The sequence below is a fragment of the Chrysemys picta genome, chromosome 5 (assembly GCF_011386835.1).
Source record: "Chrysemys picta bellii isolate R12L10 chromosome 5, ASM1138683v2, whole genome shotgun sequence".
Lineage (NCBI taxonomy): Eukaryota > Metazoa > Chordata > Testudines > Emydidae > Chrysemys > Chrysemys picta.
This window is the reverse complement of record NC_088795.1, coordinates 118,298,969-118,326,933: the sequence shown is the minus strand read 5'-3', so window position 1 is coordinate 118,326,933 and position 27,965 is coordinate 118,298,969. Positions and strand designations below refer to the sequence as shown.

The 27,965-nt window shown below is 40.6% G+C and overlaps 2 protein-coding genes across 29 annotated transcripts in view; both read left to right on the top strand.

Annotated features, from left to right (window-relative positions):
* Positions 1-7,362, top strand: part of JAKMIP1 (janus kinase and microtubule interacting protein 1) — a 254,195-nt gene extending 246,833 nt beyond the window's left edge. For 17 of the 19 annotated variants that reach the window (XM_065598214.1, XM_065598216.1, XM_065598218.1 and 14 more), the window contains 2 exons: positions 3,325-3,369; positions 6,385-7,362. In XM_065598214.1, coding sequence (XP_065454286.1) covers positions 3,325-3,369; positions 6,385-6,417 — 78 coding nt within the window. In that variant the 3' untranslated portion in view covers positions 6,418-7,362. Of the gene's footprint in view, positions 1-3,293; positions 3,370-6,384 lie in introns of all 19 variants that reach the window. The other 2 variants (XM_065598219.1, XM_065598221.1) reach the window with 1 other exon arrangement.
* A 952-nt stretch (positions 7,363-8,314) lies between these two features.
* Positions 8,315-27,965, top strand: part of C5H4orf50 (chromosome 5 C4orf50 homolog) — a 125,890-nt gene continuing 106,239 nt past the window's right edge. For 7 of the 10 annotated variants that reach the window (XR_010601917.1, XR_010601919.1, XM_065598194.1 and 4 more), the window contains exons 1-6: positions 8,318-8,441; positions 12,772-13,361; positions 15,159-15,297; positions 20,417-21,121; positions 25,907-26,036; positions 27,132-27,271. Coding sequence is in view for 8 of the 10 variants with exons in the window: in XM_065598194.1 (XP_065454266.1) it covers positions 13,078-13,361; positions 15,159-15,297; positions 20,417-21,121; positions 25,907-26,036; positions 27,132-27,271 (1,398 nt within the window). In the remaining 2 variants the exon portion in view is untranslated. Of the gene's footprint in view, positions 8,442-12,397; positions 12,467-12,771; positions 13,362-15,158; positions 15,298-20,416; positions 21,122-25,906; positions 26,037-27,131; positions 27,272-27,965 lie in introns of all 10 variants that reach the window. The other 3 variants (XM_065598199.1, XM_008170181.4, XM_065598195.1) reach the window with 3 other exon arrangements.

Below are 27,965 nucleotides of genomic sequence, written 5' to 3'. Positions count from 1 at the left end.
GGGTGAGGGGAGGATAGCCCAGATAAAAGAGGTGCACAAATTTACAGGCAGAAAACTAGACAACAGGTTTACATTTGGCAACACTGAAGTAATTTTAACATCAGGGTAACCTGAGTATGAACAATTGCTCAAGTTGCTTTAGAAGCAGATAGTTAATGGAGAATGGGAAAGGAGCAGACTTCATATTGTATGGGATGAATGTTGGAGGTAGGGTATATTCCTTGCTTAGGAGTAGATATGTCCCAAATCAATACCCTAGGTTCAAACGCCGCCATGCTTTGAAGAAGTTCATATGGTCTCAGATGACATCCAAAAGCTTTGTGTCAGTGGGGTCGCCAGACACATGGGGTCTCAGGATTGCAGGCTTCAATGCCTCCTAGCTCCCCTGATTGTAGACAACTAGTTCTGGAGGACTCAGCAGGAAGATGGAGTGTTGAGGTGCTCTAGCACTGGCTCTCAGCTAAATCATTTTAGCTAAAACCACTTCAGTTAAATCACTTGAGCCTTGCTGTGCCAGCTGGACTTGGAGAAGCTTACTGAGAGTCCCTTTGCCAAACCTCACTTATCTGACACACCCTATTGGCTGAAACATGGTCAGGTTCCCAGCTCATGGGACATGACACTATTTAGATAACACAAACACATACAATTATGTTACTAGAATTATTAAAGTTGCAAAGACAAGCAAAAGTTAGGACACACCAGAATTAAGATAGCATTTGCAACCTTAATTAGGCCCTCTTGTGGGTATTCATTACAATACAGTCTCTAATTACATAATCACAGTTATTTTCCCCACATGACTCAGCGTACAGAATGGACCTGCACTGGGGATGAATCAGGGTTGTGTAGTAAAGGAGGCTGTTGTTCCTGAGGACTCCTGCCTCATTTGTTTTAGAAAATGGAAGGGGTGTAGTGAATGAGGCAGACATGTAAAGGAAGAGAAAGGATGGTTTCATGGTGAAGGCAGTTGAATGCTGCCTTGGAGAATTGGATTCTATCCCTGCCTCTGCCACAGAGTTCCTATGTGATGCTGGGCAAGTCATTTAAACCAAACTTTTCAGAGGTGGACACTTAGTGTCTATTCCTAATTTTCTGGATGCCCAACTTGCAATTCTATGGTTTGATTTGCCAAATGTCAAGTCTCTCCCCTGAAGCATGGGGGTGCTAAAGTATTCAAAAGAAAAGGTCTCAAATTTTATAACATGGTCAAAACCATGTATTTCCCCCTACCCTTATTTTTGACAAGTACAACCATTTTGGCTGAAGTTTTCCAAAAAAAAACCCCATTTTCCCTGAGATAGACAACTGGCATGGAGAATTTCAACTCAAATTTCACAAAATTGTAAGCAATAGAAAACAGGGTCTTATAATGGTAAGTGTTGGGCAACCTTAATAGGCAGTGACACCAGCACCACCTATAATAAAAGGGGCTTTCAGATAAGTAAGGTCTATAAAAATGCATTTGTGCCATATACACAAGTCCTTTAGAAAAGCAAACACTTAGCTCTTTTGCAGAGATTAAACTGAGCAGTCAAACCTAGAGGAGTGAGGTGCCACTTTCATTTAGTCATTCATCTGTAGTGGTACCGTGACTCCTACTTGAATTACCAGGACTCAACCCTGGGTTGGTTTTAACATGCTGCATTAAGAGAAAGGATCGGGCATTACCTTCCTCTCAGTCCTTGGAGTGGTGCTCTTTCTCTCTATTTCTTCTCTAGGTGGGCAGGAAATGCTTTTCACAAGGGTTTTGATCTCTATTGAAAAGAAAGTATTTGCCAATAGTTACCAACCAGTGATGTCTGAGACAACATAGTTAACATCTAACCTAAGTACAGAAGTAACACCGAGGTATTTCAGCTATCACTATATTGGAACTACTTGCCAGTGTTGGCTTTACCATAGTATCCACTCCAAGGTCATTCCACAATATTACAATGAGCTTGATGTTAATATTTAATATGAAAAGATGAATTCTGACAAAAATATATTTTATTAATCCATGGGCACAAAATAATTATAGTTCATAAAGCAGATGTTGTCAATGCTGACTCACCAAGACAGTGAATGAAGGAAAGTATCAAAAGAGGTTACGGAGAAAAAGCTCAACCACATTCACTTGGCAGAATGTTGGTAGCGGGTTACATTTATTTATGTTCCCATATTGTACTACTATAGCATGAAATTTCCCAACCCTGAGAGCCATCTTCTTTGGGGGACTTCCCTCTATCTGGCATAAAATGGCATTGTTACGGCCAGTGATTGCCCACTCTTCCCTACAGAATTATTTCTGTGATCTCCAGTTTCTGTCACTGGACACTGCTTCTGTCTCTACTTGCAGATATAACATTGGTACAGCATTTCTAACACTGTTTGATGTTTGTGCATGTGTGTATACACTAAGCTGTATTTTGACTTCCTTCTGTTGGCTACTGAGATATTAAATTCCACATTTGACTGCACCCAGAGAAGGTCAAGCTGCCAGTGAATCAATGAATGGCATCAATTCTAGTTCATTATTCTACTGGAAATTTATCATGTCAGTGAATGCAGTGTGATTTGTGCATGCAGATGACACTGAGCATAATGAATTTGCTGTCAAGTGAAGTGGTACATTTTTGACACAGTAGTAATTTATTCCTGAAGTCTGTGCTTGGGGGTAGGTTTCTTTGTCACTTGACTTTCTGTTTTTGTAATTTAGCATTTTTGCACTTTGGGTTCTTCAGCCAATCTGTCTCCTTCCTTAAGATTATACACAACAATGTTGTGGAATGCCAGCCTGCCTACTCAACAATGAAGAGACTCCACAAAAAATATATATCTAGAGAAAAATATATATCAAAACTTGTTTTGTATTCCATCAGATAATATCTAAGGGGTATTTCCTGTTTAAGCTTGCACCAACCTGTTATCATAATTATTTTTTTACACCTTGACTTCCATTCATTTGTACCTGTGACTATTTAGGTCCTGAATCAGGAAAGCACTTAAGAACTTAATTAACTTTAAGCACGTTCTTGGGTCTCATTGCCCAGGCTCATATTCCTTAAATGTAGAGTTCATAATCTTTGGGTGTTACAGTTTGCAAAGTTACCATCAAGTATTGAATTTTACATATTGCCGTCTGTTTGTAGTGTAAAATCAGAAGAAAACCCCCAGAATGCTGTATATACTTTTCAAGTCAATTCAATTGGGGCTAACTACTGTAAAATAATGTCACTGAGTTCCTTATTACATATCTTACATCTTTTTTCTTTTCTTTTTTCTCATTTTCTTTTGATCTTATTTTATAGTTTTTGTTCCTTTTTTTGTTTTTCTCACTAGCATTCATTGTGTGGCCTTGATGATGCTCCTGAGCCAAGAAATGTGGTTGGTATTCTTTATATTTTATGTACTTAATATCAGACTGTTAGATCTTGCTGCCTTTTGAGACTCTTCTTTGCAAGGTGCTGAAGACCATAATGAAGAGTGCCATGGCAATGCCTACATGAAGAGAAACGACGACAACCAACACATTCAAACCAGGATGTCTAAAATGTGGCTCCTAAATTCTGACTTGGGTACCTAAAAAAAGACCAGCCTTCAAAGATGCTAAGCATTGACTCCAAGGGGGTTGCTGGAGCTTAGCACGTCTAAAAACTAGGTCACTGTCATTTAAGTGCCTAAGTATGATGTAGGTGCCTAACTCTAAACCCCTGGGGATTAAAACTGTTGGCCAGCAAATTTTAAAAAAGGTCATTTGTTCACTTTTTATCTCCCTTTTCCTCAAACTTTTTGCAGCCTGAAAATAACGTTCTGGATGCCCTAAATATTTACATTTTTGCTTAGAGAAGAATCACCTATGAGCATCTCAGCAAAGCAATATGAAATTTCACCATGTGCTGGGCCGGCTCCATGTATCTGCTGAGCAAGCTGGTGCTTGGGGCGGCAGATTCTTGGAGGCGGCATTCTGCCCAATCCTAGGGCGGCACGGATGCTTTTTTTTTTTTGTTCTTGTTCTGCTCCGGCCGCCCTGTAGGGGGCGGCGGTGTGGAGAACCAGAGCGGCCTGCAGGGCAGTCCTCTTCCTTCCCTCCCTGCTGACCGGAGCGGAGCCCACGCGGCAGGCGGCAGGAGGCGGCGCAGCGGGAGGGGCCGTGTGGCAGTGCCCCTGCTGTAGCCATGGCCGTCCCCTTCTCTCTCTCTCCTTCCCGCTCCCTCCCCCTCCCAGCCAGTTCCCCTGCACTCGCGCTCCGGCTGCGCCGCAGGGTTTTTTTTTTTTTTTTTGCTTGGGGCGACCAAAAAGCCAGAGCCATCCCTGACAATGTGGCATAAAGGTTTAATGCAAATTTACATAGGGCCTGCCTTATACACCTGCACAAGGGAAAGGGGTGCTAGGCAGCTCTTTACTTCTGTCTGTGTGTTACCAGTTTGTATGTGAGAGGAGAAAGCTGCCACAGAGCTGCTAGGTCCCTTCCCATGCAGGTGGCTGGGATGGAGCCAGCAGTAATCTGAGTACTGGCTCTTATCCCAACCCCTCCACAGTATGCTGGTCAGCGGAGATGAGACAGTGTGAATGGGAATGTAATGTGCTCCATGTGTAGGTGTAGATGGCTTACTTTTCCCCTTTAGCCAGGGGAAACAGCTGAATTGACTCTGAAGGAGTCTGATAGATTTGTTGCAAGGCTTCATTATCAAACAGGTGAAAATGCATCTATAAGTAGCATTCTGGAATCCCTATCCATATCCATGGATGATCTCCAAAGATCCTGATGCAGGAATCACATCTTCTGCCCTCTTGTTTATTCTGATTGGTGCTGAGAACCCAGTAATCTCATTAAAGTTAATGGAAACTGTGAGTGCTCAGCACTGCTTGCAATCAAATGAGAGGAGGGCAGGTTTTTTTACTGCATTTGGATCTTTTGTGAACTCCATTGATGGAAATTGACTATAGTGGGAGATGGAGATAATCAGGACCTCTCCAGGGCAAGCCCTTGATACCCAGACCTTCACATCACTATGCAGAGGAGGGGATGATAGTATAATGGTCACCCCTGAAATATTACCAGCATATTTGGTTTATGTTGAGATCTGAGTTTGAACCTGTAAATGTTCTTCTGCATATTGAGGTCATGGGGACATTTGTATATTGACTTTTACAGAATATGACATTTCAATCCAACTTCGGCTTGTACCCTATTTGGGACTTACTGACTCCCAGTAAGATCAGTGGTTGTCTCTTCATTGATGTTAATGGGAGTTGGGGCAGGCCCTTCAATATGTTGAACTGCTATGTATATTTGGTATTTTACATTTTCCTTGTGCTGTTTATTGGTCTTCAATAAAATAATGGTGGGTACTGATGGGCACAATATATTCCAATACTATTTGTTGGTTTGATGCAAGTGAAAATAGTCTTGCAGAGTTATGAAACAAAAGACCAATGAAAAATCAAAGCTGAAGTTGAACAGCAGCCACTTTTCTGGCATTGAGCAATGTTATACCTAAGAAAAAGATAATATTCTGTATTAACCATATAGTTTTGTTCCAGCTTTTTTCTTGCCTCATTAATTAATTAATTAATCATAGGGGTGTCCACAGGTTACCGGTGACCTTTGAGTAATAAAGCAATAAGGAAGGAGGCTAAAGCATCTGCGTGGAATACCGGTCATGTGGATAAAAGTATAGTCCCATGCAATGACTGTGGTTGAATCAAAAGTTATTCTTATCCTCTGCCATGGCCCCAGTAAAGTCTTGTGGAGAGGAACTGTTTGGAGCAGTGGAGAGTCTGTTGGGATGTGACTTGCCTTAGGACTATTTGAGTTGAGTTTTCTCACTCTGAGGAGATTTTAATCTGTTTTGCTAAAATCAAAAGAAACAGCTAATTTGGCTGGTGGTGGGTGTGAATGGGGTATTAGAATAAAAGCAACCCCCAAATCATTTTCTCTAGCAAAGTTTCATCCAATTTTGTTTAGCTCCCGTCTTCATTAGAACTAGTCACAAAATGCTGAACAATTTTTTTTCCAAAAAAAATGTGAAAAAATATTACCATTTGAAATTTTAGAAAAAGATAGTGTAAAAAAAAAAAGTTTTTTGTAAGAAAAAAAAAGTCACCAAACAGTGTTTGCAATTTTGAAAATTAAAAATAAAATGTTGACCAGCTCTAGCTATAGTTGCAGGCCTGGTCTGTACACAATTTTTGTAGAAGTACAATTATGCCAGTTAGGAGGGTTTTTAACTGCTATAGTTATACTGGTACAATCGCCCTTTGATGCTTTCTGTTGTAAAGACAGAAGGATCTCCATCCTTTAAGAAGTTGTTGTGATGTTTGGGTGCTTGGGATGGGTGCCAACATAAATTTCTAAATAAAGCAGATTTAACTTATAATGTTCTCTTTATCCTGTAGGATATTAAAAGAGCCTATGGAGTGAACAACTGAATCCATGTGCAAAAAACAGAAAATAATTATTTGAGCAGCTTTAAATTGGAGCATTTTTGTCATGAAACATTTGCATAATACTTCAAGCTGCAAGATATTTGAATTAAAATTAGGAATTTTATAAAGATTATAGTTTCAAACTGGAATGATTTGATAATCGGATAAGGACCAGCACACCATGAACGCTAAAAACATCTATACAGAATTTACAAAAACGAATCAAACACTGGGAAAAAATATCAAGTGCAATTACTGGCTGCTTTGTGAACTATTATCTACCAAATGGTTTTATTATAATACCATGTCCTTTGTGTCTCCATATTGCATGCTTTCAACAAAGGTGGTTTGTATTTCACCGAAGAACTACAGAAGCTCCTTTTTAAAATATATATATAAAAGTTAAATGCTGACAATAAATGCAATAGTAAATATCTGAAGGGGGAAAAACTGTACAAAATTGGAAATAGAGATTTAAAAACACACTGGTAAAATTCATACTAAATTGTTAGATTCTGAAACCACAGAGATAGGAAAAGAGAGGAAATCACTGTTTAGAGAAAGCAACCGAATAGGTGAACTGGGGTTCTCAGAAGTTAGTGGTGGACCCTGAGACATGGAGAGGTAAACATGCAGCAAGAGAAGGAGCTAGAATCATTGGATAAAGTAAAACTGTGGGGAGAGTAGGAGTTGCATCAGAGAATCAAATCTTTGACTGCCACTGGAAAATTAAAGCAATCACTTAGAAGGATTTAATTGGAAGAATGAATGATCTTGAGATGAAATGGAAGCTCAGGAAAGCACATGTGACTGCAGAGCAGACAGTACACCACAGTCAATTATGTCTTAAAGCATGAAGAGGAGATTGACCTAAAATTTCAACATAGGAAAGGAATAACCAAGTAGAGGAACATGAAGGTAAAATAAATATCTGAAAGGGAATAAAAAGAGAAACACAATAGGCTCCTGGAGGAAATAAAGGGAAAGCATAATTACATTAACCACAAAGAAGTAAACATGACACTACCCCAACCAATAGAGTTAGATAAACATAAATGCTAACATTGACCATTTGAACTAGTAGACAAAATGAAATTACAGATTAAAAATAATCAGATATGGGGAAAGTTGTTAAAGGTGGATAGTGATTAGAACGTCAACAGAGATCCTATCGTCAAAGGAAGGAAAATAAATTATAATGCATTATATCAGATCTGGAAAGACAATTTCAAGAAATAGAGGTAGTTCTCATAGTTTCTAGCACTTGAGAGGCAGGATGAAAATGATAATGACAAAAAAACTGATGGAAAGGTATATGATGGGAGCTGAATACTAGATGTGAAAGAGGACTAGAAGTCTCAGAGTAGGAGGATCCACCTAGATATTGGTTGGACTATGAAATAAGATGAACATAGACTTCAAATAAAGATATCAGTCAGGATTAGCTGCTGAAGAAATTTGAGACTCCAAGAGGCTTATTATGCAAGAAAAATTGGTTTATGTGAGTAGCTAAACAGAAGGAAGATGATTTGTTCTAATGACACAAAGCACAATTGAATTTATATACAATCAAGCAAGTCAAAGGCATGATCCAATAGGCTGGAAAATTCTGACCCCCCTACAGTGTGCATGAATCAAATAGAAAATGGAGTGTTTAGAGAACGTGTCTTTTTAGATAGAGAAATTTCCTATCTAATTAAAGACTTAAGCAGTGCAGTGATGGAACTTGGAACGAAGACGTCTTCATTGCAAAAAGCTGTTTAGGCATTAAAAAGGAAGGACATAACTTGACGCTGTTGAAGAAAGCCAATACCAAAAGCAGGTGATGGGGGGGAAAAGCAAGGAGAGTACAGTTGAAAAGTGCATTTCACATAGAAAAGAAACAGAAACTCTGCTTGTTTATCACTACTTTGGAAATAAAACTAAAAGCACAAGAACAAAACTGTCACTCAGCATTTGATTCAGCAGTAAATGCTCTGGAAGGACAGGAGATGGTCTCATTGCAAAGCAGCAAAAGTATGGAACAGGTTTGTTTTTGTACCTTTTAATTCTTGTGTTTGAATTGATGTGTTATATTTTGCAGCAATGGAATCTGCTGATACAAGTGGAATTTTCCTCATAGAGTTTTTGGCATTTTGTCTTGTCTTATTGCTGGGCTGATGGGATTCATGGTTTTTGAAGTCTGGGATGTTTACTTTCACCTTACTAACCTTTCATAATTGGTATCTCTTGTAGGAATGATAGTACATCACTTGTTAACTGATCGTATTAAACCCAGTGCAAAATATATTGGGCCTCCTTGACACAGGTTTTACATCAGTGTAGACACCTCCCCATTGAAATATGCTAAGGCAAGAGTGCATTGCATTCTCCGTGATCAGATGTGAAGCACATGGGTGGGAAGCTGGTAATTCTACTGTTACCTGTACTGTAAATGTCCTGCAGGTAAAAGGCTTGAACCACACTTAGCACCCTTGCAAGGTACTGAATGGCCTCAGTTTGCAGGATGGATCTAAAGTGAGGACGTGCAATGCACATACACTAAATTCATGTTAAAAAAAATTAGAGGAGGAAAAAAAGAACACACTCCTATCTAATGCATTCACAAAGCATATCAATGGGATGGAGTACACCTAGAAATCTATTTCTAGTGGACACAGAAATCCCGGTTAGGTTAATCTTCCTCATTCTAAGTATAATTAACTAAGGGAAGTCCTTTCTCTGTCAGATACTTATACAGAGTTGGTAATACTTTTGAAATATGAACCTTGCACTGAAGTTTGTTCCTACTATGCAATGGAGTTGTCTGGATTTTTATGATCAATAGGTTGTGTAAATTGCACACCTAGTTGTGCATTCGAAATTCACAGAGTTAATGTGAACTAAAAATACCAAGTTATATTAATGGCTGTAAAGTATTACCCTCTGGCTCCAGCCAAGAAAGCATTTAAGCATGTGATTAACTTTAATTACAAAAGTAGTCCCATTGACGCTAATAAAACCACTTGGGTACTTAAAGTTCAAGCAATTGCTTAAGTATTTTGCTGGACTGTGTCCGGAGCACTCAGCACCTTACAGGATCAAGTCATGAATGTACTAGAAGCTTACTGATGCTTAGTTCTAGTCAGACACTTCAAGGTGCTATTTCTATTTAAATATGTTGCATCAGATTTCATTATATTCATACTGATGAATAGAAATTCATTTATTAGCAAGAACATCTAATGGATTTATGTGGATGGAAACAAATGCACAGATTTTTAAATTGACGATTATATCATGGCCAATCCATCCTCTCCTCCTATATGTGTAGGCTACTTTTCACAATACATGATACCCTGTACTAGGAACTTTTTACTCATTGTTTTCATGTTGCCATTTGAGTTACATTTGATGGCAGGACACTAAGGAATTTTTTTTAAAAGGCCCTTAATTTGGCTTTCATTTATGCATATAAAATCACTAGTGTGCATTATCAGCATTTATTATATGTTTCTATTATATGTCCATTTTCAGTTACACCTATACAAACTTATGGAATGCAATGGAGTTGCACAGGTGTCACTTATGGGCCTATGCTGAAGAAGAAATGTGTAAAGGAGGATGTAATAGGGCCTGAAGAACTTTTAGTACTGTTGATGATGATGATGAAGCTTGACTTTCAAAACGCAGGTTGGCTTTGCAGGGCTGGCAGTTAGGAAAAAACAACAACATGCTTTTACTACAAACCTGGCAAATTTCAGCAGGAAATAATTATGAGTAGAGTGACCATATTTCCCTATGCTGAATACGGGACACCAGGTAAAATTACTCGTATTCAAGCGAGTCCAACAGCAATCAATCAAAACTATGCAACATTCAGATTAACATCAAGTTGACTGAGCCCATGTTAAAAAAAAATACTGTGTAGCTGGATTCTTTTTATTTACTTTCTTATCTTTAAGGCTTTAGGGTTTACACAGGGAGGGGTGATGCACCCACACTCCCGTAAGCCTCTCTTACATAGGGAGGGTGACTGACCCACCCAATCTTCCCTGCCCGGCACTCTCCACCCTCCATGCCTGGCTGGGCCCCTGGGATCAACCCGTACCTGGTTCTATATCTTTCTGAAGTAACATGGGGGGCACGCAGGGTCACATGCCCCCCTCCCCAGATTTCTACCAGGGTTCACACCAGAATGTGGCCAACAGCAGCCTTTTGGCCCTGTGCGGGAGGGAAGGGACGGTAGCTACTTTCAGCCACAGGGGAGGAGGACAGGGAAGGGATGACCTGGCCTGTGCCTTTGCAGAGCTCATCTCTCATCCCCGCTCCCCTGTGGCCGGAAGCAGATTGTCCCTTCCTGCCTGCAATGTCGAAAGGCAGCTAACACCTCCAGGCTGATGCTGGCCAGCGACATAACCCAGCCGCCTCCTGTCCCTTGGCTACAGCATGGGCAGGAAGGGGTTAAGCCCTAAGGATGCACTGTGCACCAGGGCCCAGGGAACCTGACTACAGGGGCTTCAGCGAACTAGCCAGAGAGGTGGCTCAGCAGAGGAGGGTGCCTAGGGGACGGAGCAGCCCCGTGTTGCCTGGGGGTAGGACCCAGAATGGGAGGGGCAGGTGAAGAGGGTGCTAAACCTCTGCCTGGGGGGCTGCTGTGGAGCCTGCAGGGTTGGGGTGTGAACAGGCTGCAAATTGCTTCCCTCCTTCCCCAGCCACTCCAGAGCTTAGCTGAGGGGCGGAGAGGCATCCCTGTGCCAGTGCTGTGCAGGGCTTTGGCCCATGCAGGGCTTGGCTCCTCCTGGCTAGTGCTCTGGGCCGGAGGGTCTTGGGCTTTCCCAGGGTGCTGGCCCAGCCAGGGGCAGTGGGGGAAGGAAGGAGCCTGCTGGCCAGGCTATTGGTGAGCTGAACATTCTGAACAGGGGCTGGTTCTCCGCACAGCGCTGGGAGCAGGACGCACCTGCCGGGGCGGATATGGAGGAGCAGCCAGGCTGGGGGGGTGGGTAAAGAGGCAGAGCAGGGGGAGAGGGCAGCGAGAGGGTGAGCACCTAAACGGCCGATGGGTGGGCAGCAGAGGCGACACGTAACCGGATGCCACCTGGCGCCTGCCCGCACTCACCGGCTGCCGCAGCACGCAGCCAGTGCTGGCTGGAAATGGGACAGGAGGGAGGAGCCCTGCTGGCAGAGACGCAGCACACAGTGGGGATGTGCTGACGCACCAGCAGAGGGAGTGGCCGGCCCTGCACGCTGCAGCTTCTCCCTGCCACCAGCCTTCCACCCCCACCCCCATAGTCAGCCACAGGACCCCACACTCACCGCTGCTGGGCGGGCGGCAGCTGAGCAGGGTTCCAGCCAGCAGCAGGACCCGCCAGTACTGATGAGGGGGAGACAGAAAATACGGGACAATTTGCCCGTTTGTAAGAAAAAGTTGGGACACCTGCAGGAGGGCTGAAATATAGGACCATCCCTTTTAAAACAGGATGTCTGGTCACCCTAATTATGAGGCAGTAAACATGGAAACCCATGGTGCAAATTTTAACATTTTTCAGATTGGAACCACACTTTGAGCAATATATAAGCTATTTGTCTTTGTAGATTAAGGTCCTGATCTTGCTTGTTACAATGTGTGAGGGAACCCCTGTGCCTGCATGAAATCAGTAGGGCTCTGTGTGGGTGCAGGAACACACACATTCTACTTGCAGGACCTAGATTTAGAATGCAAGCTCTGTTTAGACTGTAAACTCTTCAGGGCAGGGGCCATCTCTTTGTTATATGTTTGTACAATGTCTAGCACAATAACATGCTGGCTTCTAGGCAATACGAAAATACAATACAAATTAATAATAATTAATATATTTTCCAAAATGATATACTTGAAATGCGGAGATAAAATCCTGTTAATAAGTAATGGAATTTTTATGTGCATCTTCTCATATCATCTTGAAAACATTCTTCTGTAGGCTTTTAGCTCAAGCAAGACTTTCTTGTTTTCCTTCTGTTGCAGAGGAGACTTTTTAAAGTTACGAGATGTCTGTATATCAGAAGACTTTAGCCAGTATTTCTCTGGTTGAGTGTGAGTCACTTTATCTCTGTTGTAACATTTTGTGTTCAGAAAATACTTTGGAACATAACTCTATAAAAGACCAAAGCAGAAATACATTTTCACCCTGCCCACTTTTAACTATCAAGTAAAGACTGTGAATGTTTCTCATAAATATTCATAATTTGCCTTTTGAACCAGTAAACGCCTCTTCTGCTTACTCTCTGTTTTTCTGCATTCAGACAATCCAAAGAATGATACAGTTGTGCTAGAAGCAGAAGAACTATTGTAAACCCATAAAAGTACTTCATATTGTTATCTTCCTCTGTGTTTACCAGGAAATTACGTCCACTTCAGTCCCAGGTGTGATGCATAACTCCTCCATGAATTTGACTCACAATGTCTTGTATGGAGTTCTCTTTTGCTGTAAACTGAGACTCCCTTCATACATTTTGAATGACTTTTGGGCTAATGAAATGTATGTGGTTCTCTCATGAATAATAAACGTGTTCAGTATCGATACAAGGCATTCATCTGAGCACCACAGAAGCTAAGGCGAGCACTTAAACATCTTCTGAAAAAAGAAAAATTCAGATTGCATTACAAGTGGTGAACCTTAAACTTAAACAATATATTTTTTTATCATGGAGCCTTCATCTGAAAGAGGACAAGAATTTTGTTATTGTATTAGAGCACCCAGTAATGAAGGATTTGATGTTCTGAATCTTAATGTTAAAATTGATACTTCCTGGATTTTCCAGGATTTAGAAGATGTAGAGCATGGAAGTGCAAGGGAGTCTGAAGGGGCAGTAAACACTGCTGAAGTGGAGACCTTGAATCTCAGAATAAAACAGCTGGAAAAGTCAGAGCAAAAACTGAAAGACATTTTAGAGGACTACACAAAGTCTAATTCTGCACAAGGAAACAGGTAAATGCATTTTTTTGTATTTTAGATTTTAAAATATGTAAAATATGTGCTTTTTCTATTGGATGTCATAACATAGCTTAACAGTTCTAGAATGAATGAAAACATGGATTCCAAACTGACTGAATTATCAGATTATAATTCTAATGATCAAAGTCTATCATTTTATTACATAATTCACACATTTAAGACCACTGGACTTATTTGAATATACTGGTAACATAGTTTATATTTCTTCCTCTTTTTAAAGTGAAAAGTTTATTTTGGAATCAAATAATGGTTGATGTCAATTATGTGTCCATTTGAAATTTTGCTTTGTATTGTCAAACAAAATCAGTAACAGTATTGCTCAAACTAATGACTCCATTAAGCATCAGTTGCCCTGGGTGAATGGTTCTTGATGCATGGCAATAGTGCTATTCAAAGCAAAGCTAGATGAAATAGAAGATATACGGGTAGGTTCAAAAGGACATTCGAAGATAATTGCCTGCATCGGCATATTTTATTTGTTTATTACCAAAGGTCTCAGCCTGTACAGCGTGCACACAAATAAGGACAGTCTGTGGCCTGAAGATCTTGCAGGGTGCACAGAGATATCTAGAGGAGGGCAGGACTTTGTAAGGTTGTTTGTTTGAGAAGTGAGTGTATAATTATTTTAAACTTATGCTTTGTGGAAGAAGTGGGGTTTCCAAGAGAGACTTGCATAACATGAGGCTGGTGACTTGGCATATTAGATTAGAAAGGGCCCTTCACACATAGAAGACTATATGGTAAAATGTATGGAGATGGGATTGAGAAGAGGAGAGGAATGGGGCATCATTGTGGGAGGACATAACAATGAGACAAGGCCTATGGTAGGATACAGGCTGTGGAAGATGAGGTGGGTATCAGTGAGGCTGGCGAAAAGGAGGTTGTGCTATTTGAGACAGGAGATGATCAGAGACTAGAAAAGCATTTTTGACCATAAGCCAGAGGAAGATTTGGGTTTTAGAAGTGTTTAGAATGTGGACAAGATTTGGATATGTCCTGTTTGAGAGGGAGGAGTCTAAGCTGGCTCCCATGTTGTGAGCCTAGGCTACAGAGAGGTTACTAACAAGGAAAGGAACATATTTTGTGCTAAATCTGTTTTATTGCCAAAAGCCAAAGCAGATGGGTATAAGTCACAGCAAGCTTTAATGTCCAGTATGAAAGATACCTTACAAGAGATGTTACAGGGCATTATGTCTTGCATTAAGCCAGCATAACTCATGGTGGGGTACTTCCTATTGGTTCTCTAAACAGGAGGAATATATGATGTTACTGTTGCTGATGGTAACATTTACATTCACCAGTCATGGGTCTAGCAGAATCCTGGTGTCTGATAACCATGTCTCTTTTGGCTACAAAGTATGCCCAGTTATGGTGTCCATTTTGTATGCCACAATGGGCTGCCATAAACCCCTAATGAAATGATTCTGTTTGCTTATGGATTTCAAACCGCAAGTATCCTTTCCTCCTTGTGCATCTCTGCATCCCAGAGAAAGATTGCAATGTAGATATTTACAATTAAGTAGAGCCCATAAAGGCCTTTGAGATTTTCCAGTAAAATATCCTACATGCATGCAAATGCTATTTATAATTAATTGTTAATTAGTTATCAATGATCAGTTATTAACTATGAATGATCAGTGGTGTTGTGTTAATTACTATTATTGTTGCGAGAGAAAAGACTGTAAATAGAGAATTGACGATAGATTATTTCTCTTGAAACAATATTGTGATGTATTGATTCAGAAGCAATCCTATTTTTCAATGATGTAGAGCAAAGGAGCTGGAACTGTCACAGAAGAAACTTTTCGAAACAGTTGACCAACTGAATGCAAAGCTACAGCAGGTAGAAAATGCAAACCTACGTGTTAAAGGGAAGCTCCGAAACCTTCAGGTGGAACTGACAGATTTGGTAAGTTGGATATTGTTTAAATGAAATGCTTTCGCTTATCTCCATGTGGATGACTCGCAAATCAATCTTTCTACCACTAAACTGTCTCCTTCCATTGGTTCTCGCATCTCAGCCTGTCTGGCTGACATGTCTTCGATGACTTGTCATCTTAAACTGGATCAGCGCTCCTTCCACTTCCCCACTTTTCTGTCATTGCTGACAACCCCACCATCCTTCCATCACTTATGTCTACAATCTCTGGGGTACCTTTGATTCCTCCTTCTCCCTTGTCCCAGATGTCCAGGCCAACATCTTCATTCTCCACAGATCAGTCCTGGTCTTTCCAGCCCCGTAGCTAAATCTCATTATATCAGCTCATTATATCCAGGACTGCAGCTAGAGTTGGGTGAGTAATAGATTGAGTCATTTTTTCTCTCTTTGGCCCAAAGAATATTTAAGTAGTTATACAAAGTGAACAGCTTCAGCAGGAGAGATTGAGAAAGCCCATCTCAGAAGAGCCTTGTGGTTAGGGTGCTCACTAGGAAGGGGGAAAATCTGAGTTCAAGTCCATACTCCAGATGGGGGGGGAAGATTCAAACCTGGGTCTTCTATATCCCAGGCAAGTAACCTAACCAGTGGTCTGAAGGTTATAAAGAGACATGGATGGATGTCTCAACTACTGAAACAGCCTCTTTTTCAGCCTGCCAATCATATGCATTGTCCTCCCTCAGTCCGAACGAAATGCAGCTGCTATACTAGTCATCCTTGCCCATTGATTTGACCATGGAACTCCCCATTCTGTATCCCTCCACTGGCTGCCCTATTGCTTCCAATTTAAGATTCCTGTTTCTACCTTCAAAGTTCTACTTAACTCTGCCCCACCCTACTTATTATTTGCCGGCCTTGTCTGACTTTTATTCAGCATCTCTCAATGTCACCTCCCTGCCTACTTCCATGTGGCTTTCTACGCATGGTTTGACCTCCCTAAGCTCATCTGCAAAGCCTTTGCCCTGTCCACATGTAAGTCCCTCTTCTTCCTTAGAGTGAAACAAATGGTCTTATATATAATTTGCCTATTGTTGTTTTCATTTCCTTCCCCTTCTAATGTCTGTCTACTTGTCTGTCCTTAGACTGTCAGTTCTGTGGAACATGGACCATACCTGAGTGTTTGAAAAATGTCTAGCACATAGCAGGTGCTATTGCAAATAAACACAGAAATATCTATAGGGATTTTTTTTAAAAAAATGCTTATCAGTAAACTTATTTTTTTCTCCGTATATTAACACCCTGCTTTGGCTCATAGCTCATCTGATGAGTCCCTTGAATAGAGAAGCAATGAAAATTCTCTAAGAAAACAGCACATATCCATCTAAGCTAAGCCAACTTGATGTAGTGTGGTTCACAGTATTGCAGCTTTTACTGATTTATTTTCCATGGGTATATTTCCTTTTCATCAGCAGTTACAATTGCAGCATTTTTGTTTGAAGCTCATTAATGTAGTGAAAGGCAGTGTAGCATAGTATATCTGTAGTCATCGGCAGCTATCTCTTGATATAAGGATGATGTCTGCCAGGCGGAAAAAAGTCATTGATGACACTTAAGATGGCTGAGGAGTCCAATTCCTGCTCTGTGGGTTTTCCCACATCTATGACAGGTGGTTGCTTGGCAAGAGCACAACCTCTGGCCGGGATGCTGTACACTTTCCTTCCTCCTCTACCATTTCTCAGCCTCTTGAGTAAGGCAATTCTCTTCAAAGTGGGCTAAGGCTTGATGTATGATGCGACACCATTGCAGTCTATTGCCGGCCAGCTCTTCCCAATTTGTGGGATCAATGCCACCCTTCTTAAGATATACTTTCAGGGTGTCCTTGTTGTGTTTCCTCTGTCCCCCATGAGTTCTCTTACTATGACTAAGTTGAGAAAAGCGGACTTGCTTCAGAAGATGAGTACCAGCCTGCACACAATGGCCAGCCCAGAAAAATTGATGTTTCATAATCTTCACCTCAACACTGGTTATGTTAGTTGCAGAGAGAACACTGGCATTGGTGTGATGATCTTCCCATCTGATAAGGAGAATCATCCTAAGGGAGCGCTGGTGGTACCACTCCAGACACTTAAAATGGCTTCAATATGTCACCCACGTCTAGCACCCATAAAGAAGAGTGAGGATGACTATTGCATTGTAGACCAGGATCTTAGTTTCCATCCACAGATCTCTGTCAATAAAGACATGATGAAGCAATGGATCCTATGTTTGATTTTTATTTCGAGATTGGCTGTCTGGGAGAGGTGGCTACCAAGGTAAAGGAAAAGCTCAACATTTTCCAGGAGTTCACCACTGATGACAATTTGTGGGAGAATGAGGAGCAACTTGTGCTGGGGCAGGCTGGGTGGAGCATCTTAGTCTTCCCAATATTGAGGGAAAGCCCCAGGCTACGATAGCCCCCTGAGAAAAGATTTAGAGTGGATTGCAAGTCAGATACATGGGTGGATTGTTGCATGACAGATCCAAGAGAAATGTAGAGAACAACACCAGCCATTGTTTATGGCATGTATTGACCTTACTAAGGCCTTTGATTCCATCAATCGTGAAGTGTTATGGAAGGTGCTGTCTAGGTTCAGTTGTCCATTGAAGTTCATTTGCATTCTCAGGCTACTCTATGATGGGATGACCTCCACTGTCCTTTGTAATGGGTTGGAGACAGACCCGTTCACCATCTGTGCTGGTATTAAGCAGGACTGTGTTATTGACCCAACCCTTTTTTCCATCTATCTTGCCGTGATCTTGATTCTTATTGGTGATCGCCTTTCTTCTGGAATTGGGATTGCGAATTGCATGGATGGCCAGCTCTTCAACCTGTGGCATCTTCATTCTAAAACTAAGGTCACCAAGACTGTTATTACTGACCTTCAGTATGCTGATGAGTGTGCTATCCTTGCGCACACTGAAGCACACTTGTAGTACCACTGTACAGTCTCAGTATTGCTTCACATCACTTCTCAACTCCTTTTTCCATTTACCCAGGATTAGAGGTGCCCATGATTCTTTGACACTTCTTCTGGTCTCTGGAACACGTTCATAGAAATTGGAGTTCCAGTCCTTTTCTCTTCAAATGTCTCTTGACAGAGTCTTTCCATCGCATCCTTAGTTCTCCACATCCTTTCTTGCTGTCCTCTTCCTCCCTGCTTTCTTTGCTGATCGTTCTTCTCCCATTCTTATCACATGTCCAACCCACCTCAAATGTGTGCTCTCCAGCCTATCATTGAGGGTCCCAAGGTCATCTTCCCCATAATTTCTTCCATATGCACTCTGTCTACCCTCCCCTCACCTGCCATTCTTCTCAGTATATTTTCTATTACCTGTATCTTCTTTTCTTCCATCTTTTTAAGACCTTCCATAGAGCAGGCAGGGACAAACACTCAGAGCATACACTTTTCCTTTCAGTTTATTACTTAATTGCCAGTCCCATAATACTCCTGCCACATTTTTTACTTCCACCCATTCACATTTGATTCTTCTTTTCAATTCTCCAGCTCTCCATCTGATGCTACTAAGTGTACTTCCCAAGTACACAAATTATTTTTTCTGATTCAGCTTTTCTCCTGATACTTCAATCAACAGCTCTTCGTCCACCTTCCATGCTTACATAACTTCGGTTTTCTTAGGCCAGTTTGTCACCATTACTTGGAAGATGGCGAATCAGTTACCCCAGACCAGGCAGCATGTTTTAAACGACCCACGCCACCTGAATTGAGAGCTATTTCATATTCTGAGGGCAAAAGCTGCCCTATCCTAGTTGCTCCTTTGCTTAGATAGCCACTGGCATTTTTATAGGGTTTATTGCTTATACTGGTGGACACTTGTTCTCCAAAGCTGTATTTGCCACTCAATGAGTGCTCCTACTCTCTACCAAGCGGTGGTTACAGTTGGGGTTTTCCCTTCATGGGAGCTAAGACCACAGTAGCATGATTCAAACTCCTCCAGTACTTTTAGGGTGTAATGTCTCAGTATAACAGATAGTATTAAATTCAGTAATTTCTAAATCAACCCGTTTAAAACTAAAATATATTTTTCAGAATTTGTCTAAACAGTTCCTATTCTCCCATCCGAAAGTAATTTCGTTTAAACCTAATAGTCTGATCCTGCCTGACGCTGCGTGACTTTCATGCTTAGTGTTAATCTCATTACTGTACTTCTGTTTCATCAGTAAGCCCCCTAAAAATCAATAGATTGGAGTGTAAAAACACTGAGCTGAAACAGTATTTAATGGGATATTGCAAATGCCTCAGTCAGACCTTCTCTGTGCTTCAGTATCTGCTGAAAAATTCCCAAGTTTGCATTATGTTATTTGATGGCCTTTAGTTGGTTCAGGACTAGTTAATAAAATAAGAAACGTTTGTTTTTCTTTCATCGGACACATTTGGACTTTATATCATGACCCACACATTCATGTAAAGTGTAATGTGATTCATCTGACAATGAAAATTATCCATATTCATTTACATGTGGAACACTCTCTGTGAGCTGAGTAATAAGGCCCACTACCCTTTCCTTCTTCACATGTGCGGGGGGTGGAGCACCTGGGGTGGCAGTCAGGGTCAAGGGAGAGACCCGGCCCCAAAATTGCTGGAGCCCTGCGGGCCACATTGTGGAGGTTCTCGGGCTGCAGGTGGCCCGTGGACCTGGACTTTGAGACCCCTGACCTAGTACAATGGGACTAAGAACCTAATTGTGACCTCTGGACACTACTACAGTAATATGTTGTATAGTTAGGAACTGATTATATGCATTTTAGTCCATAAAAGGATTTTGATTTGATGAGTATCCTACATTATGCAAAATGAACTAAAATATTAAATATCAAAGCAAACATGGTTTTTAATTGAGATGTTTTGGTGGTGGCTGAAGCGACAAGGTAATGGGCCAAATTCTGCTCTGACCTCCACATCATATAGTCCTATTGATTTCTGAAAAGTTTTTGTTCATATTATTCCTGGGCTTTGGCCATATGATGGTTCAGAAGAGATGGGCAAAATTATTGCTCAATTAAGAAAAAGAAAAAATATTGTGAAAAGAGATTCTGAATCATAGATGTGCCTATTGTTGTTTTCATTCCCATACTAATCCCTGAAACTTGCAGGTTCAAAAACAAGAAAAGGCAGAAAGAAAACAAAAAGAAAAGCTATGGCGGCTTCAGGACCAGTTGAAGACAAAAGAGGAGGAAGTAAAGAGTCAGTCAGCATATTTCGAGCACTACAAACAAAAGCAGAACCAGAAGACAGCAGTGTTGAGAGAACGGGAGTTGTCCCTTCAGGGTCATGTGTCCAGACTGGAAAAGGAAGTCCTAGATCTCAATGCCACTACAGCTTTTCTGTTCTCTGAGCTAGGAGAGGGAACTATACAATATCTCCGATGCAAACTGGAAGCGGTATTCAATGGAATTCAGGGGTCTTTGCACTTTGATGTGAATATAACTAAAATAAAAACTCTCATTGAAGATGTGGATCATTACATGAAAAGCCACCTACAGACACTGCAGCAAAATCTGAAGAGGTTACAGGAAAAAGAAGAAGGTAATAATAGAGAACAAGCAAACCTACTAACTAAACTTCAGCACTCCCAGGACAACGAAGACTTCCTGACAAGGAAATTAGAGGAATCTTGCTGTCGTGTTTATGATCTGAAATTGTCTGAGATCAGCCTTCAGGAACGAGTGGAAGAACTTGTGGAAGAAAACAGCACTTTAAAGGATAAATTGGGAGCAAAGTTACCAGAAGAAGGGGAAAAGGAGCTATTGCCTTCAGAAATGGAAAATGGAGAAAATAAAGCTGTAAGTGTTAACTGGGTAAGTGAATGTAATACAGAATGTGATTAACTTTTACTTTTATACTCAATGGGGAGGGGTGTGAAAAAGAGCCCCACATGTTTAAGAATTACCTCACTGCATGTGTCTCTTGACAGTTCTGGGCTGGCGGGATGACTGGTTATCATTTCTACTTGAGTGGGAAGCATCACTCTTCTGCTCACTGCTGCAACATTGGGCCCTAAAGTAATATTTTACATCATTTGTTGACTTCTGCTATTACAAAGGAGAGTAAAAGGCAGAGAAACTTGAAAGCCAATATGTCACTTCCTTGGTACATTGTTAGAGGGGCAGAGAGGCACTCAGACACGGACAATGAAGTGTGCCATGGAGGGATGGTTTATTTAAAATAGGTAGAGAAAGGAGGTCTGTATGGCTGAGACTGGGAGAATGCATGTTTCACAGTTCAGGGCAACTGCACCTGTTCTCCCCCTCTGTGGTACAGCGAGGGCACCACTCTCAGGCCTCCCTGGCAGTCACATCTCATAGATGGAGATTCACGTCTCTCTCTCCCTTCTGAATGGAGTATCTCCAGGCTGAACAGTTCCCTACCCTCACTGTTACGCCAGCAAAAGACAGGCTTCTAAGCAAGCTTCTTTTGCCTTCTTTTCAGAGACTAATACCAGAATGATTGCCCACAGTTATAAGTTACCATCCAGAACTTCCTGTGCAAGCCTATTTTATTCTTAAGGTAAAAGCACTACAGAGAAACCATACTGAAAATAATAAAAGAACTTACTTACCAGACGTCACACCAACCCTAATACGGAAGGAACAATCCTTCAAAACCCAACCCAAGGGTTTTCTTTGTAGTTTCAAGTTAATCTCAGCTTCAGGTCAGAACAGCACACTCATCACATATTTAGTCCGTCCTTCCTACAATTTTGGGGTCTCCGATTTGGAGTTTCCAGGATCAGGTAATTAACAGATAATTGGCTTCTCTCTCCCAGAGGTAGCTTCAAAAGGATGCATTTGAAGTGTGTTATTTGCCCTCCCCTGACCCTCAGATATTTTCTCGGAAATTCACTATACACACACTGTTCCCAGTAGTCCTTTGAGGTTCCTCATGTCTCCCAGAGATTGCATTAATTCTGTCTTTCAGCTAAGGAAGTTCCATGCAAGTCCATGATAGTACATAAACATTTGCATTTTTAATACAACAAACTTAATTTAATAAGGTAGGATATTGTCAGTCTGTCACAGCATGTTTGAAAATTGAGTCAGGTAAAAATATCTGTAAAGCTGTTAAGGTATGAGCTTTGGTTTTCTGTTAGTGTTGGTCACAAAAGTTAAAGCTGCCTAAGAAACAGGAAGCCCATCTCTTTCTCCAGCTTTTTAAAATATGATGCAGGGTGTATAAAAGGAGAACTTGATGGACAATTTTGTTGTCTTATCTCTGGGCTAACAACAAGGGTGCCTTCATGGCTTTATTAGTAAGAAATAATAATGCTCAATTTTTTTTCTTCCTTTGAAGTACCACCTTTGTAGTGAGTGCCTGGAAAGACGTTAACTTGCCCTTGCACCTATTGCAGGATAATGAGATTTATCTTGTCCTATGGTTACTCTAGTCAGCTGATAAATTTCACACAAAAATTCCGACTTCTCAGTATTCAGTAGAACAGTGACTTGTTTGAGGCAATTGAATTTGTTGACCCTCTTCCTAACTCTCTGCCAAAGCTTTGTTCTACCTTTCAAAGGCTTCAGTGAGCCCAGTGTTCATTTAGGACCAGATCCTGCCATCCCTATGGAGGCAGATACTCCCACAGAAGTCCAGTGTTTTCCAAATATTGAAGCCAGTAGGAGTTTTGCCTGAGTAAGGAGTTGGAGGACAATAGCTTACCTTTGCATAACTATGGTGCTGTTAAGCTAATAAGAACAGTTAGGGACATAACTAAAGAAGAGAGTGAAGTCTATTTACTGTGGAGATGTGCCTCACATTGGAAAGGGGCAATGTGGGCTTGTTTCTTTGTATCAGTGCCAGTTATCACTTGCCAAGAAGTCTTGTGGAAACAGTGACATCCAATTACTAGAGGCTGACATGGCATATTGTGTAAAATCTCATCTCATCTCACACTGAGTATCTAAAGAAGCAATGTGCTCTAACACTGTATTATATTTGGGTGTGATGGTGTTTGAACTTATAACACGGGAATTTAATTATCTTGCAGGTTAACCCTGCACACCAATTATCTCTTGGGCAGCCTTCAGATACTCCAGGCTTTTTAACATTTGAAGTTTTTAAAAGATATGGCTTTGTTTTGAAAGTGCACTTTGTTTTACATTGTTAGCTGGGCTTCATTAATATAAATATTAATAAATATGTTTCACATACACACCTAAAGGCTCCAACTGAGACTGGGACCCTATAGTGCTATAGTACTCACATTAAGGAGCAATTTTTGGCCTGGAGAATTTACTCTCTAAATAGATAAGGCAGATAAAGGTCCAGATAAAGGAAGTATTTATTCTCTCTATTTTACAGAAGGGAAACCAAGAGGATAGGTGACTTGCCCAAGGTCACACACATAAATCAAACCCAAATCTTCTGAGTCCCACTCCAGTGCCTTAACCTCAAGATCATTTTCCCTCGCATATTAATAACTCCTTTTTGACAGGTTTTTGATTGGGACTAATAGGGGAGGGATAGCTCAGTGGTTTGAGCATTGGCCTGCTAAGCCCAGGGTTGTGAGTTCAATCCTTGAGGTGGCCACTTAGGGATCTGGGGCAAAAATCAGTACTTCGTCCTGCTAGTGAAGGCGGGGGCTGGACTCAATAACCTTTCAGGGTCCCTTCCAGTTCTATGAGATAGGTATATCTCCATATATTATAATACATAGCCTTGTATTGTAGGAAGATGTCAAGACCCAAGGAACAGAACTATTGGTATCCTTCAGTGTGCAAAGTGTCCCTAAATACATTGATTGATTAATTTACACAGCATATTTCTTTCTGTTTGATAGACGGTTGAATCCCTTAAATGCCATGTCAAACAGCAACAACAGCACCACATGTAATTTTCTGGATTGGTGGTTATATTTTTTCTCTTTTGTAAAACATTAATGAGAATTATTCTAGCATGAAACGTTACTTTAGGATACTGAGGCACAGCTTTAAGCTGTGTATAGTAAAAGGAGGAGGGAGACCTCCAGTGGTATATTGTAGTACTGGTGAGGGTTTTTTTCCCCCCCTGTATTTCAGTAGGGTTCACTGATCTTCTCATTGCACTGGTCTTGTAGTATCCAAGACAGAGCACTTGCAAAGTGTCCTGATTTACATGTTAATCTCATTAGTGTCCCATCATTACTGTAAAATGATGAACAGTATGAAATATAAAAAGGAGGATTTTAAAGTTTGGTAACTTTTCAGCCAGTCCATGCGATTAATCATTATTTAATATTTGTTATTGAAGCAATGAATGGGAACATTTGACTGTTCTTCACTCAGAAAGGAAATGTGCCTACATACATATGGCATAGTAAGGCATAAAGGATGGTAAAGCTATCAGTAAAAGCATCAAGCAATAGGCATGTCTACAATCCTTGAAAGCTAGTATAGTTGCTAAACTTCATGCAATATTACCGAATTAGGCCCTGGTCCTGCAGTGAGCTCAACGTGGGTCCAGGTTCTAATCACGCAAAGCTCATTGAAAGGTCTGGATTCTTATGGAGCATGCTCAGAGATATGAGCAGGGCACTAAGCTCAGCTCGGCTGCGTTTTCCTCAGTGTGCACATGAACAACAAATTTTGGACAGGCAACTGACTGAAAACATCAGTTCCTTTGTTAATTAGGTATTCACAAGAAATAAAGATCACAGCCCAGGTGAATGGATGGAATGAGGGAGAAGGATGTGGGAGGGGACAGCTGAATTGATTTGGTAGGCAATGTAATTCCATAATATATATTTTCATGTAACAATCTATGGCGTCACAGAATTTTCTATTATATCACTGCTGTGTAGCCATCTTATCTTTTGGATTATTTCCTTTTTAAAGAATGGACAATATGACACTGCCTAGGGGTGTTTTGACATGAAAAGTCACCCTGAAATTTAGAAAAACAAGATTTAATTTTAAAAAAAGGTTGCCTGATGTATTTTTGTGAATTTATCAAATAACTTCAAAATTCCTGCATTGTCACACACATCTGTGAACACTTCTGTTCTGAAATGAATGGAAATTTGTGTGATTCAATACCTATCTCCTGTGCAAGTCATTTAAATAGATCTCCTCTGCTGTTGTACTCTGCCATGAGGTGGTGCATGATCAGAAAGGCACAATTCCTTCCTCGCTAGGGTTAGTAATTTGCTACTGGTTTACCACCTCAGCTGCACTAGTATGATTGCTGTCATCTCAGCTGACACCAGGGACCTCCAAGTTAAATGCATAATTAAATAGCTTCTTATGTCTAGGAAAGGAAGAATGGTCTTTGTGGTCTTTACAGGATTGCGAGTCACAGAACTGGGTTCTACTCCCAACTCTTTCAAACTAATGCTATGGGCAAGTCCCATAGCTGTTATGTGCCTTAATTTCCCCATGCATAAAATCAGGCTAATACCAAGCTCCAGTTTCTTTGCACATTTATAAAGCATGCCGAAAACATTAGATGGAAGGTGCTATAGAAAAGAAAATATTTATTGTTACAAAGTGTGATTGGGAAAAAAATGTAAGGAACACAATAAAGAAAATTGTGCAGCAGTTTGTGATATATTATTAAACTTCTAGTTTTATTATACTATTTTTTCCTTTCCTCCTTTTTCCCCCATTAAGAATGCTGACCTATTTTTCCAGGATGAGCAGCTAAATCTGAAGAGGGAGGCAGTCTTGGATCCAGTCAGAAACAAAGCTAGTCAAACTCCATCTTTTCTACAACATACCAAACAGTCTCATACAACAGCAAGTAGGAATTCTGTTTTATTTCATATGCACTACTAGTTACGGAAGTGTTTCATTAAGGGGTGCATATGTATGTGTCTAAGGGAATGTTTGGATTTATCAGATGTATGTGGTCTGCTGCCATGCTATTGTGAACTCTGATCCCAACATATCTCATAAGCTCAAGAGAGTTGGGCTTTGGTAGTACTTGAATGTGAGACCTCTGAGGAAAAGCCTAGAAGCTGCAAGAAGTTGTAGAGGTGATTCATTATGAGACACGTCTCCCTGTAAGTCACTACTGAACCGATGTTGCAGTGTAGCATTTGTGTGTGCTGTGCGACTGGAGGAGTTGTCTTTCAGATCAGATACAAAACCAACGTCCTGATCACTTGGATCTCAAAAGAGCTCAGCATTCACCTAGCTGTTCCCATTGGAGTCAAAAGGAGTTTTTCAGTTGATTTCAATGGAAGCAAATGTAGGCCGTTTTTGAAAATCACATATATAACTTCTCTGTACTATCTATAAAATGTGGATAGCACTTAATCTCCTTTTGTAAAGCACTTTGCGATTTGTGGATGAAAAACCCTACATAAGAACTTATTACTATTACAGTAGAACCTCAGTTTTTATAAACATCAATCTTATAAATGCCAGTTATACAAACCATTTTTCTAGATGGAAGAAAAATCACATAATGAAAGTTATGTCGATAATAAACAAGTTGACATCCCTTCTCATTCTGATGCCTCCAGTGCATTGGAAATTACTTTGCACTCATTTGAAGGACAAAAAGAAAGTGTACCATACTGCAACATATGCATCGTACCTAATGTAATTTTGAGATGTCCAATTTTATGAAAGTTTCGATTTTATGTACTCCTCAATTCCCAACTAGTTTGTGAAAAAGGGGTTATATTGTAAATATTATTATTTATTAGTATATTTTATGATCAAATCACAGTGTTCATCTGCCCATCAAAATGTGTGTGATTAATCTCATATCATATTGGTTTTGCATGTATAGACCTTACCATATTCGCATGCTTCATGCCAGATTTTTTGTTACTTGGCGTACGTCATTCAGCACCCTTACACCTGTTCAAATGCTCTATTGTAACAGAGATAGCATCAGAATGTGGCTATAGCTGGCTTAATAATGTGGAGGGGCTGCCAAAGGAACTTCCCGTACCATTTTTGGAGCACAGCTCCAGTGCCTTGGTAGAAATTGTTGAAGAACCCAGGCTAGCTGACCCTGAACAGGTGAGAAAAAAGTTGTTGCTATTTTTTGCTAACTTTGCAAGCACAGCATTATCTGTGAGTGACAAGATAAATAAGGAGCAGACAGAGTGAATTTAGGAATTAGTATACAAGTATGTCTTCCAGAACAAGCTGTCAAAATTTTGCTCTAAGGTGAAGACCGATCTACCCAGAAAAATATTATTTACATGTTGGTATTTTCCCCTTACAGACATTATTACTATGCATATATAACGCACAAATTTTCTGTTTGTATAATAAAATAATGAATTCCAGCTCTTGGATCTCCACTGTGGATCCTGATGACATATTCTGGGTTCAGGGTAAAGTCTTGGCTCCATTGAAGTCAATGGGAGTTTTGCCATTGACTTCAATGGAGCCAGGATTTCGCCTTCAATGGCAGTGATAACTCCACATAATGTTCAGGTGCAGAATAGGCAATAGAGAGCGACAGTGAATATGGAAGGGTAGGTTTTTATCCTAAGTACTTATGTCCTTGCTTAGAAAGAGAAAAGTTACTTTGATAAAACCTTGGGGATTGTAGTGTTGTACTTAGCATATTATGAAAATCAGTGGACAATTCACACAGCATTTGATAACAAATATTGCTCTTACAGTGCGGTAAGGCTGTCTGTTCTGTCCAGTGATTGGAGAGTGATCATCGTTGCAGTGTTTCTAGTCAACAGGGAGTTATACT